This window comes from Colias croceus, chromosome 12 (genome assembly GCF_905220415.1).
Source record: "Colias croceus chromosome 12, ilColCroc2.1".
NCBI classification, from domain to species: Eukaryota; Metazoa; Arthropoda; class Insecta; order Lepidoptera; family Pieridae; genus Colias; species Colias croceus.
The window spans coordinates 9,205,300-9,218,518 of record NC_059548.1 but is presented as its reverse complement, the minus strand read 5'-3'; the positions used below and the strand labels follow the sequence as shown (position 1 = coordinate 9,218,518).

At 32.8% G+C, this 13,219-nt stretch overlaps 1 protein-coding gene across 1 annotated transcript in view; it reads left to right on the top strand.

Moving 5' to 3' along the window:
- Positions 1-13,219, top strand: part of LOC123696304 — an 81,777-nt gene that overhangs the window by 45,807 nt on the left and 22,751 nt on the right. The window contains exons 2-5 of the mRNA XM_045642412.1: positions 5,308-5,430; positions 7,753-7,888; positions 8,722-8,828; positions 9,280-9,369. Coding sequence (XP_045498368.1) covers positions 5,312-5,430; positions 7,753-7,888; positions 8,722-8,828; positions 9,280-9,369 — 452 coding nt within the window. The 5' untranslated portion in view covers positions 5,308-5,311. The remainder of the gene's footprint in view (positions 1-5,307; positions 5,431-7,752; positions 7,889-8,721; positions 8,829-9,279; positions 9,370-13,219) is intronic.

Genomic DNA, 13,219 nt, shown 5'->3' with positions numbered 1-13,219 from the left:
ATATCAGCGGTGAGGCATAGCTGTCTAACACACTCTGAGGATCTTTTAAAAGACTTACAATTGAAACTGATAAAACTTAAACTTTCCTTGTTGGTTGTACTACCCATTTAGATTTATTTTGGCACTAATATCAGATTTCTTACGTCTGTCTAGATCCCGTCTGCTAAAATGCACGAAACGACGAAAAGTTATACCGTCAGGCCATAAACTGCAGTCCAAAAACAAACTCAGTTTCTCCCTAGGAACATACATTTTATATGAGTTGTATTGTTTCTCTCGCTTGGGTTCGATCTTCTGTAGTGTTATATCAATGTTTGTTTTGCTTTTTATGTACGCAACTATGTGATTCTCGCAAGTTTCCTTATGAACGTTATTTATAAATAAAGGGACAGTGATATTTGCGGCCTTAAAACTTTCACTTCTTTCGGTGCACGTTCCTTTTTTACCTATAAATCGATTCCGGTACCTTTTTCTTTGTACAACTTGCCATTCGTCGTCTTTATTCTGCGTAGATAAGGCGTTCTGCGTCTGGGGCGCTCGAATCAGCTGATTGTTTGTTGCACCTATACATTCAGAGGTATTAGTCACCGCGCTAGTCGAAGTGTCCTGCGTTTGTTCCTCGGTGAGTACCGCCGCACGCGCAATACTTGGGCTGTGTGCGACAGAGAGATCGTCACCAGACAGCGGTGCGCGCGAGCGAGACAGGGACAGTGAGCGCCGCGCTTGATTGTGTTGATTTACCTCCTTATCAATAACGGTGGAATGATTATTAACGATCACCGGCTCCTGTGTTATATGAATAATTCCTGAGGGACCACTTTCGCAATTGAGTTCTGAGCTGTCTAACATACGATTCGTGGTACCTCGTTTTCTGTTGACAAAGTTGTCCCGTTCAAAATAATTAACCATGGATGCTTGCTGAAGATTAATGACTTCATTTTGTAATCTCGAAAACTGGTCAACATGTGTATATGTTTCCTTAATAGTCTCAATCTCGTGTTTGAGTAAAATAAGGTCCTTCAATATCCGTGTTGCGTCCAGGTGATCAAAAGTGACCGGGGGTAATTTTTGTAGGTCACGGGCGACAAAAATCGGCAATTCTTCAGGATCTTTCTGTTTTATTAGTGAAATTATGTCTTCTATTTCTCTTTGAGTTTTTCCCTCCCTTTTACGGTTGATGTTTCTTCCCGTTGTCTTGACAGAGGTAAACAAAAGATTTTTTGCTGCACTAATTTCTTCCGGTTTAAACGCCGTGATACACAGTCTGATCATTGAATCTTCGTCCATCACATCACACTTGTTCTGAATAAAGGCCAGAACCTCGTTTATAACTACATTACAGTTCGCGCACTTTAACATGTTGGAGGTCGTTGACCCGTTCACGTCAGCCATTGCTAACGTTCGCACACAATGACGTGCCGCGCGAGACTTTCTTTGGAAGTGTTCGTAAAGTTGTTGATCCGTAATTAAATTTTGCGGAAAATCTTTTAGAGCGCTTAGTTGTGACATATCCTTTTTTTTTTTTTTTTTTTTTTTTTTTTTTAATAGTGGGGAAATCTTCCAAAGATACCCACGGCCCCCGGGGAAGGAGCCGTGGGTTATGTCGGATTCTTACCGACTAAAACCCCACTGTGTTCCGTCGAGCCGCTTTAATGAGGGGGCCGCGGGTATTTGTTAGAATTCTTCCGCAACCCCCTCGGCGGCAGCCCATCTCCAGGCCAGGCGCAAGCCAAGAACAGGAAAGGTGGATTGCCTGCTCTTCCCTCCCGTTGGCGGCATGAGCGGAACACGTCTCAAGTCGCCTCACCGCACCGGACGATGGATTACATTCCCCGTTCCACCGCCCGGCGCCCTTCATCAAGGAGGCACGTTGCGACCGTGTAAAGCGGCCGCAACACGGCGACGACGCCCAATAAGACGTCTGCGCCGGATCGGGTCCACGTGAGGATCCCTCTCGCGCACCCGCTCTGCCTCCTAGTTGTGACATATCCTAAGCATATTCAATAGAATTAAAATACGAGCGAATATGCAAGCCAGTCTAAAACTTGAATATTTTCTAAAATGAAACTAGAGTCGCATTTATTTTTGAACATACTGTAAGTGAAATTGCATAAGTGTGAGTACTGTGAACATGCCAGCTTTGCTTAATTGACCGATATATTAAGCAATAATATAAATAATTATATAGAGAGAATAAGCATTATTTACTACTTATATGTTGAACACAACCAAAGTCACGAGTTGTATGTAAAAAAAATACAAGACCAAGTTTTCTCAGAATAAAAATATTTTTAAACTAATGCGGTTTCATAAAGCAAAGGCTTAACAGATTAAAAATATAAAACCTAATTAAATTGTTGCTTTGTAATTAACATGCTTAATTATAAAGAGAAAAGACTTGCTCATCATAGCGTTTCTAGGACACTCAAGGGCATTTATAATTTTTATTATATCATAAAAATATTCTTTGTTTAAATATTAAAATTTTCATAAACAATTGTTACATTGCCAGAGCTAGTCTCTACACGAAATGTTGTATATGCGAAATGGTTACTTCTAAATATGTACCTATACCTATGAAATAACTAAATATTTACTACCATTATTCATATAATATGGAGAGTCAAATAAAATTTCAATCTTGTAGGGCTCATAAAGTTTATTAGTTCCTATTTCATGTATCTTAGTAGTATTGACTATGTGCGAAGTGGGTGGTGGGGAACGGCAAATCGATCGCAACGCACGACGTGGCAGAAATGTGAATTAATTCTGGGCTGTCATGTGTCAAATTGCTTTATTTTCATAACTTCCTTTATAATTTTAAGTAAAAACGTAAAAATTTGCGATATGGGTCATAGTACATGCTGTGTCGTAAATTGTAAAAACAATGGGAAAAACAGTTCATGCAAGTTTTATTCGTTTCCAACATCAAAGTGGACGTTACAGCAAAGACAAAAATGGATAGCTGCTGTGAAGAGAAAAAAGTAAGAAATTTAACCTAGTACACTATAATAATAATAATAAGCGTTACAAAATTACAGTCCTATTTTATTTGTTTTACACTATTTTTTTCAAATTCGTTGAAAAACTAGTCGAAAATCAATATCACAAAAATATCTTATCATCTAGTTGACATGATTTGACAGATGACAAGTCCTGAATAGTTGCGGCCACTAGGGGCGCTGTCATCGCGCACACAACGAATAGATATATTGCTCTGAGGATATAACAATTAAACTTAAACCTTATTATTTCAACGCACTTCTTAAAATCGAACTCACCAGTATTAACTTTTTTCTCAACTAGCTGTACCCCGCGGTTTTACCCACATTACTCCGCTCCTGTTGGTCTTAGCGTGATGATATATAATCAATCATATTGCATATTAGCCTTCCTCGATAAATGGGCATATCTAACACAGAAATAATTTTTCAAATCTGGTCGGTTGTTCCAGAGATTAGCGCGTTCCAACAAACAAACAGACTCTTCAGCTTTATAATATTAGTATAGTACATAGTCGGTATTTTTTCAGCGTTCGCCCATTAAACAAAAATGTACTTTACTCTATTAGTTTTAAAACTCTAATTTGCTAAAGGGTCTCATGAACTGTAAGATGAAAATAAAATTCTTCAGTAAGATTTTTAAGTAACCGAGCGAACTGAGTTCATAAATCTCCATTATCCCATGTCGAGATTGCTCATTACGAAAATACATTATGTAACATTTATTTTATACTGCAGAGATAAACTGCTATTGGTTTTTCTCTTATCAGTTTGGGAAGTTTTTTAGGTTGTGAAAATCGTTTTTTTAATTGCTATCCAAAATATTTTGTTATTATTTTATGTTTTACTAGCTTACCGCCCGCTATGTCTAAAACCTAATAAATTATATACTAAAACTTTCCTCTTGAATCACTCTATCTAATAAAAAAAACGCATCAAAATCCGTTGCGTAGTTTTAAAGATTTAAGCATACAAAGGGACAGAGAAAGCGACTTTGTTTTATACTATGTACCTAATGATAGTGATTTTTTGTGGTTTGCTAAATGTAGCATGATTTTGTAATTCGTTATTTTTCGTGTTTGATTTTACGCGAGTATTATAGATAGCTATACACTTATTTAAATTTAGTTTAACCGTGGATTTTAATGCAATGAATAAATCGCGCTTAATATCCGTTTTATGTATTTTATTTCTACGTGTTTTGTAATATAGGTATTGATTATTGTTATTTTTTTAAGTAAACCAAAGTAAATGATTACTACATTAACCTATGAGTGCGTTAATAGTAGAATTTGCAAATAAAATTAGATGCAAATCACGTCTGCGTGATTAAACGACAAATGACACCATTAAAATGTTCTCAAAAGAACCCAGTTAATGACGCATTTTTGGTTAAAAATTTCCTGGTAGAGCAAAGGGACATGAATTTACGCTTATTCTTATTAGTCGGTTACTCCCTGTCTCATGAGTTTCTTAAAATTTCCATATAAACGACGTTTAGTACTAGCAATTATTACGTAGATAAGGTGCTCTACATAACAAATGTAGGTACATACCTTTGTAGTAACGTGACAATCTAAATACATACGTCTTTTTTCAACTACAGTTCAGTTCACTCACAGTGCGCCCGCGGCTTTGTCTAAAACCTAATAAATTTCATGTTAAAGCCTTCCTCCAGAATCATTTTTATAACTACGCATGATTTTAAATGCGGTTTCTTTTAAAGATTAAAAAAAAAACCGCATTAAAATCATGCGTAGTTATAAAAATTTAAGCATACAGACGGAGGAAAGCGACTTTGTTTTTTTATACTATGTAGCAATTTAATGTATCACACATTGAATAATTAGATATTATAATTGGGTTTAGAGATAATTTGATTATGTATGTTTAGATATCTATACAAAAAGAATTGCGGGTTATCTTTTACATCTGTTTAAAAATACTTAAAAAAATATTATTGCTGTTGTAATGCTGTCGAATATTAATTAACATAATATGCTGTGTATTAACGCGTAATTCGTACCTACAGTACATTTGAGCGTTGTTGTATTCATAAGAATATGTTTTCAACAGCGACATCATTAAAGTGAAACTTTTATTACATCGTCTCAAACTTTTTGGTCTGTGTAGCGCATGTCGCGTGGAGCACGATACGTACGATAATTATCGTACAAATACGATAATTTTTAGTTAAATGTCTATAGTGTGAAAAAAAGTTTCACTTTTACCGTGGCTTCATAAAACTTATTGCTTATTTGCTTATATCATACTATATTGTTATAATTGTATAATTTTGTTCCAGCACAATGATATCAAACACGCTTCGGATAGATAATTCGTCGCACTGTACCACGCCCTCAGATCGAAACGGTCCCCAACTGGTGCCCGTCAAAGTTGGTTGTATGCACATTAACTTAGCTACCGAGTGAGTATTACAATCATATATAAAAACTAGCTGTTGTCCGCAGCTTCGCGTGCAAAAGATAGATTTTCATGGTACAAACTTTCATCCCATTTTTATCCCCTTGGGGGTAGAATTTATCAAAATCCTTTCTTAGCGGATGCCTTCGACCATGTGTGTTGATAGATAGTGATTTATGTCAGTCAGTCAATCACCTTTGAGTTTTATATATTTAGATGGAAGATTAATTCAATAGTATAATTTATTATTATTTAAATATAACTAGCCACTGTCGTAGCTTCATGGTAGACGCTCAGGAAATATAAATGTATAGATAGCTCTCTGCTGGCGAAAGACCCAAAAATCTTAGCACTGGCTTATTAGGTATTGGCAAGAAGAAGGAATGTTTCCGCCTTTTAATAATTGTAGTATAGTTGAAGATTAGCTAACTTGTTGAATGGAAAATCGAACGAGAAAGTACTTTTTGAGGTTAACAAGTTTGGTTAAGAATTAATAGATAGTTATTAATTTACGGTAAGCGAAAATAATACGAAATGCGCTGTTTTTGCTCCGATACCGGACGTAATATTTGAAGGAAAAAAAACATAATACATGCAATTTATGAAATATATCTGAGTGTTCTACTGTTCTATTGTTTTTATATTTTCCCGGTAAAATAGCACAGACAGCAAATGTTCAACGTTTTGACGTTTATCTAAAAAAAAAAAAAATCTCAAATTTTAGAAAATACGTACTATAAAGTGAATTTAAATTATTCCAAATGCAAATCCTACCTGAAATCCAGAAGAGTGAATATTGAATTATCTATTTGTACCTACTCGTACGTATCCAGAGAACTGACGGAATGTAAATGTACCTTGGAGATTTGAGCGAGTTTAATCTTATTGAAACAGCAAGCATTAAAGCATTTACACTTTGTACTTGTTATGTTAATTTTAATATTTCAAGGAAAGGGAAATTTGCCACTTGAGTGAGAGAATATAATAATTATAGTAACTACTTGTGTATACTTGTATTTGTCTAAATTGTTTCTAAGACAGTGATATTAAATTAAATAGACTATAAAGTTGTAAGTCTTAATTATATTATGTTAAAAATTTAATTTGAACTTATATTAAAAAAAAAACGTAGGTAAATTTATCAAATTTGTAATAAATGATTATACTTACCATACATAAAAAAGTACATAACATGTATTAAGCTGTTGACCATAGCTTATAGAATATCATAAAAAATACAAATATTTAAAATAGGAACGTGTGTGGAATACAAAGAGGTTTTCAACCTCTTTTATTTATTTGGTCGCAGAGGATAAGGCTGAGTGGACATTATCTCAGGCGGGCAATGTGCCATTATACGAAATAATGTGCACGCAATCGGTTATTTATTTATCAGAAAATGGGCCTGTGGGCTATTTTTATCGTTGCAGTGCAGGGAACTGATGTTTTTATATTTTGTGTAAACAATATTTTTTAAAATCGTGGATCGGAATATGTTTTCAGAAAAAAAAATATAATGAAAAAAAAATATATAATAAAGAGTTATATTAGTAGTTTAACCGCAAATAACTAAATAGTTAGTTAAACGTTGAGGTACTTTTCATACTAATTGTAAATAAATAAAAATCAACATGTAAGAAAAATAGAAGCTGGACTAAACATTGAACAAAGAATATCCTTTAGCCATTTTTATTTTAAAGCAAACATATAATTATCAGTTTTCTCTCCGTTTTCAGTGAATTCAATTTGGTTTTAAAACCTTTTATTGTTCACTAAGAGGAAATCAAAACTCGTTTGATATTTGTGCTTGAGTATTGTTGTCGTGTTTAGGGCTTTATTCTGTAGGATAAGAATGTTCCTTTTACTTAGAATTCTACTTTTTCACCATGGCTTATATTTTTATATTAAGTGTTTAAGAATAACACTTTTAATTTAATCAAAAATGATCAATTAACTTGACAATCCATTGATAGCTGATTTTATGTTCATATCACAAAAATATTAAATTCATGTTCATTTAAATATAGAATATAAAAATTATTTATAATTTACTATTTTGTTTTCACTTTTATGAAAACATCGGATAATAATTAATTAAAAAGTTAAAAAAAAACAACAAAATCAAACAACAAGCTCCTGGCTGAAAAGACATTCGAAATTCCAATTTCAAATTGACATTGCTGTCAAATTGTTTTTTTTTCACGTTCTTTTTTTCATTTTTGTAACTTTAAAAACTTATAATAATTGTGTTTACAATACATAATATTTTCATTTATAAACTGACAAATATATTTTCAGTTCATTTATTTTATATTTTCTTAACCAGGCGCGGTCGAAAGATATTTCTCCTGCAAATGCTGGTCCTTTGTTTCGTGCCACACGCGGCGCTCGTTCTACAGAATTGTACAATTATGGCCCATCTTTCGCACACGGTGGACGCTTCACTTTTCTTGGATCATAAGGTAAGTTTTCATAAGAATATAATTGTATATACATGTCACTTGGTGTGGAAAATACTACTGATTTACCTAATCTACTTATTTATGTAAATGAAAGGTCTTCCGCTGACTTTTTTCATGGGAAAGGGCTAAATATGTTAAATTTCATTTTTTTTAATTTTATGTAACAACATTTTGTTCTTATAATTTTAACTTGTTTTCGCTGTGCGACATAGTATAAAACAAAGTCGCTTTCTCTGTCCCTATGTCCCTTTGTATGCTTAAATCTTTAAAACTACGCAACGGAATTTGATGATTTTTTTAATAGATAGAGTGATTCAAGAAGGATGTTTTAGTATATAATTTATTAGGTTTTAGACAAAGCGGGCGAAGCCGTGGACTGTAAGCTAGTTCTCTCTAAATAATGAAATTATCGAGAGGAGATAAATTATTTATTAATTTAAGCTTGGCTCTATTATTTATTGTTGCAAATTGAATCAATTTGAAAAACAGAATTTCACGATAAGTGTTGACTTGGGTTCAAAAATACTTTATTTTCTTCGCCAGATCCAAGAATGATATTATAACTAGATGCTATTGAATTCGACTATAAAACCGCAGTAAAGCGGATTCATTTTGGATCGATATACATATTCCACAAGTATAATAAAGGGGCACAGTTCTTGGTCCATACAAATTTTTATTTTCTGTAGCACTTTTCATGTAACTTACTGGAGATAATAATCCAAACTTGTTATGTGTAACGTTATTTTCACGGATACACGGCTCTTGCAAAAACGTAAAAAACTTACGGGATCTCCGTAAAATGGGAATACTTTTCCTAAAGCTTTTTGCAGGTGGCTGCGATTCTGTCGAGTTGTGAAGCCGTGTTATCAATACAGGATGAACGTATTGCAGTATACAAATACGTCATGAAGGTAGCGAGCGAAGCGAACGCGGAGCGGTGAGTGGATAGCGTGAATAAAATAGATAAGGGTTAGTTTTAGAGGGAACGAAGTTTTAGTAAAAAATATACCTATTAGACCATTGAAATGATCATTTTAAGGGACCTAGCATGCGTTTCTCACAGGACGCAATTTTTTAAAATTGACTTCAATTTTTTTAAGGTGACAGCGCTTGTCCCGTCATTTTGAAAAAGAGATCATGCTGAGGGTCAATTTCGCACGAATAAATAAATAAAAAACAATTCGAAAAAATGAATTTGCGAATCTTTTTTAAAATTAAGCTATTTATTTTCAATTAGATTAAGAAAAGTTTTATACTTTATTCGGGTTCAACTGTTTTTTTAATTGTTAGAAAATTGCATTTGAAATTCTGTAAACTTTAACATGGCTGAACATGGCTTCAAAGCTAATTATTTGAATTATTTTCAAAGGTAACAAATGGTATTACAGGGTACCGTTCGAGCGGGTTTTCTCAATATCAGACTCAAGATTACAAGAGTTACAGTTTAGTATACCGGAGCGATTGAAGTTGATTCTATAGTAAGTATTTATTTTTTTATTTAAATATTAATGAAAGACGAAGAGTGACTCTGTTATCAGGTTTTTTCCTTTAATGATAATTAATTAGTGAGATTTTTTTGTACACGCGATTTTGACTCTACTATTATGGATTTTCTTTTTGAAGTGAAACTTCTTTGATAGTAATATTTCTAGGTCGCGTCATGGAGGGCGACGATTTTGATATCTTTAAATCTTGCCAATTAGAAGTTTCACTTCTGACACGTGTGCTCGATACACACGCTCTTTTTAAAAAAAAATAGTGTTTGTTTTTATATTAACCACCTGGCAGGTGGTATAAATCTCACTAAACAGTTTGAAAAACGTTTTTACTGACTCGAGTAGCCTCATACAAAATGGTTTCCGGAGCGGAAAGCTTTCCTGTGCTTATAATATTTTAAATTGTAATAACTGTATGTTGTTTCATTCAACCCTCAAAAGATAGCAACTAGTGTCCTACTTAATATATTTACAGTAATAGATTTAGGGCTGATTTTTCAATCGTTGGTTAAAACTTATTCATCGAATAACGTATTAAACTACCATTTCAAAAATGTATTATATTTGTCCGTAGTTATTTGACAGTTTACAAGTGACATTTTAAAATGTTCGTGTTACTTTATTGGACGGATAAATTTTAACCAAGAATTGAAAAATCGGCCCATAGTAGGTAGGTATTAACGTAACTAGACCACAGACTATACAATACAGGAATAGAAATTTGTTTGTGTTTTTTGTGTGAAAATTTTCTATTCTCTAGAACTTTCGAGTTTCTAGAGGGTTTATATAGAGAGTGTATTTTTTCTAAGGTGTGCTCTGAAATTGGAGTAATGCCATACGTAAATGGTAAGATAATAATCGTTATTATTTATGCTATTTTGCGCCATGTTCGTCATCTTGTATATTATCATAAGCGAGATGTTTATCACATTAATACAAGCAATTCATACAATATTCATATAATTACTTCGAAAAATAAGCAATTGAATTTCATTTGATGACGTTTTTCGGATTGGTACTATAAGATTATGCAGTGTTTGTTAAGTGAAATAAGGAAATTAGGTAGACACAAACTTTTATGAATATGTTAACTTTGTTTATTCTTTAAGTAAAATATGTAAGGAACCAAATAAATATTTCTGTAATTTCATACTAGTGTACGAAGAATAATTATAATATATTCACTTTCACACACAAATTTGTAATTACCTATATGTAGATACATACAGAAGTTCAATTTGCAATAAGATATTTTTCGACTACACAGTTACTAAAATTATAGGTACACAAAACTAGCGGTCCGCCCCGGCTTCGCCCGTGGTACCTACATGTTTACGTTTATCTTCATAAAAACCATCCTCGTACTTCAAGGAATAGATTCCACAGCGCATGCGATGACAGAATTTTTATTAAGGATTTTTTTACACCTTGGGTTACATGATTGCATTTTTGGTAAGGATCTCTACTTTTTTTGAAAATGCAATATAGCCTATGTTGCTCAGTGAAGATGCAGCTTTCTAATGGTGAAAGAATTTTTGAAATCGGTCCAGTAGTTTATGCGTGTAAACCATACATACATTTACATACATAATTACAAAATTTCCTCTTTATAATATTAGTATAGATAACATAGAAATTTATTGGTTCCAAAGATATTATTCAGTACTTTAATATTCGGTAACTTCCCAGTAGTGATGATGAAACTTGTTATATGGTAATAGTGTTTCTTGTGTTATGAATAGAATCTCTGATCGAAGGTGACATATGAATGTAGAATACAATGGGAGAGACAATCGACGAACGAATACGAATATAGGACAATGGCGGATTATTGTACGAAGTAAATAAATGTGCGCAAAAGTAGCTTTTGTTGTTTATTCGTTCTGTAGGATTGTGTTATTAATTTATTATTATTATTTGTTAGGAATCAACAAGATTTGGACATGGATGGATACATTGGATTGATAGCGTTACTTATAGTCGAGCCAATTTAATAGGCAACATTTGACGTCTATCAATTTTATCTTCGAAGAGAGGTAACTTGCTTAAAAACATCGATTAAAGTGAATTAATCGATACGGATTTGAAACATTTGTCAATCGAATTTATTAATTTATGATGATTTTTATTCACAAGTAATCAATGCATTCGATACTAGATGTCAGATTTCGATTTTTAGAGTAACGTCTCTGGTATTTAAAAAGAAAAAAGTTTATTGACACAAAATTGTAGCGACGTCAGTTCTTCAATTCAGAAATTGTTTACTAAGTTTAGTATGGTTTATCAGTAAAATGAAATCTTAAAATTACTTGTATCAGTCATTATTATTATAAATATGTAATCATAATTGAAAAAAGTTAACCAAATGTGCAGTTCTAACAAAACGAAATATCATGTTATTCTATGTCGTCGTTACTAGGTTACGTTGTTGAATTTTGTTGAACTGTCAAATGTTGCCTATTAAAATGGCTCTACTATAGTACTCTAAAAGATATTATGATGATAAAAGTAAATACTTTGATTAATTATCTACATAGTACAAAACAAAGTCGCTTTCTCTGTCCCTATGTCCTTTTGTATGCTTAAATCTTTAAAACTACGCAACGGATTTTGATGCGGTTTTTTTAATAGATGGAGTGTTTCAAGAGGAAGGTTTTAGTATATAATTTATTAGGCTTTAGACAAAGCGGGCGAAGCCGCGGAATGTAAGCTAGTAAGTTTGTCATATTTATGACCAGCAGTGCTTTTATCCTCGACTTCGTTTATTTTTTAACTCAAATAAACACTAAAATTAAAGACATTATTACATTATGTTCTCAAGAGCACCGATTCGGTACCCTCTCAAATTATCTACGAGTCTAGGATACACTTTCTTGTATTGTATACTTACCTTTTTCCTTTCTATTTGCCATAATCAAGAGAGTTTTTTCTTACAAAGGACTTCGACTTTTTAAATATCCCAAAACGTTCAGGTATTGAACAATAAAACAGATAACGAAATATTTTTACGTAAATAATACAACAATGGAAAAAGCTACTAGTAACAATATAAGTATAAATCTCAAAGAACAAATGGCACAATAACATAGTCATAGAATTCCGTTTCAATAGATTTATATTTCAACTAGCTTTCCGGCTGCGGCTTTGCTCTATCCTATATCCTTCCTCAGATCTAGGTATATCTATGTACCAAATTTGAAGTAAATCCATTAAGTACTTTTTTAGATTAGCCCGGACATACATACAGACAAACAGAAAAAAATCTACAAACAATATTTTCCACACAAATTCAAAACTATTTTTGTTAGTTTGTAGTTTGCCACAACTATTATTTAAAAAAAATATTCAATGTAGGTACAGTTGACTTTCCTACGATTTTATTATATGTATAGATACTACAGGTAAATCATAAATAGGCCAATTTTAGTAAATTGTAATTGAGAGTCGTATAAATCTGTATTAATAGTTAATGCGAACGGGGTTTCAATACAATACATTACCAAGCTCTACTAATTTTCTGTTAGAAATTATTGATTAATATTATTAATATGTTAGAGTGGATTGGTTCCCGTTGTATTTAACACACATTTGTATCAAATGTGTCAACACATTTGATACAAATTTTTAACATTTGGATCAAGGGTGGCCGAGTGTTCAATGGCGAAAGACGCGGGTTCGAATCCCGACTCGAGATCGATTGTTTTTTATTCTTTAAACATTTATATTTGAATAATATTTAACACAAATATTACCTACATAATACATATCAAATATTTTATTGTTCAATATCTCGCAGCCCCGTCGGGCACAGGTGCAATTAACCCTCAAGCAA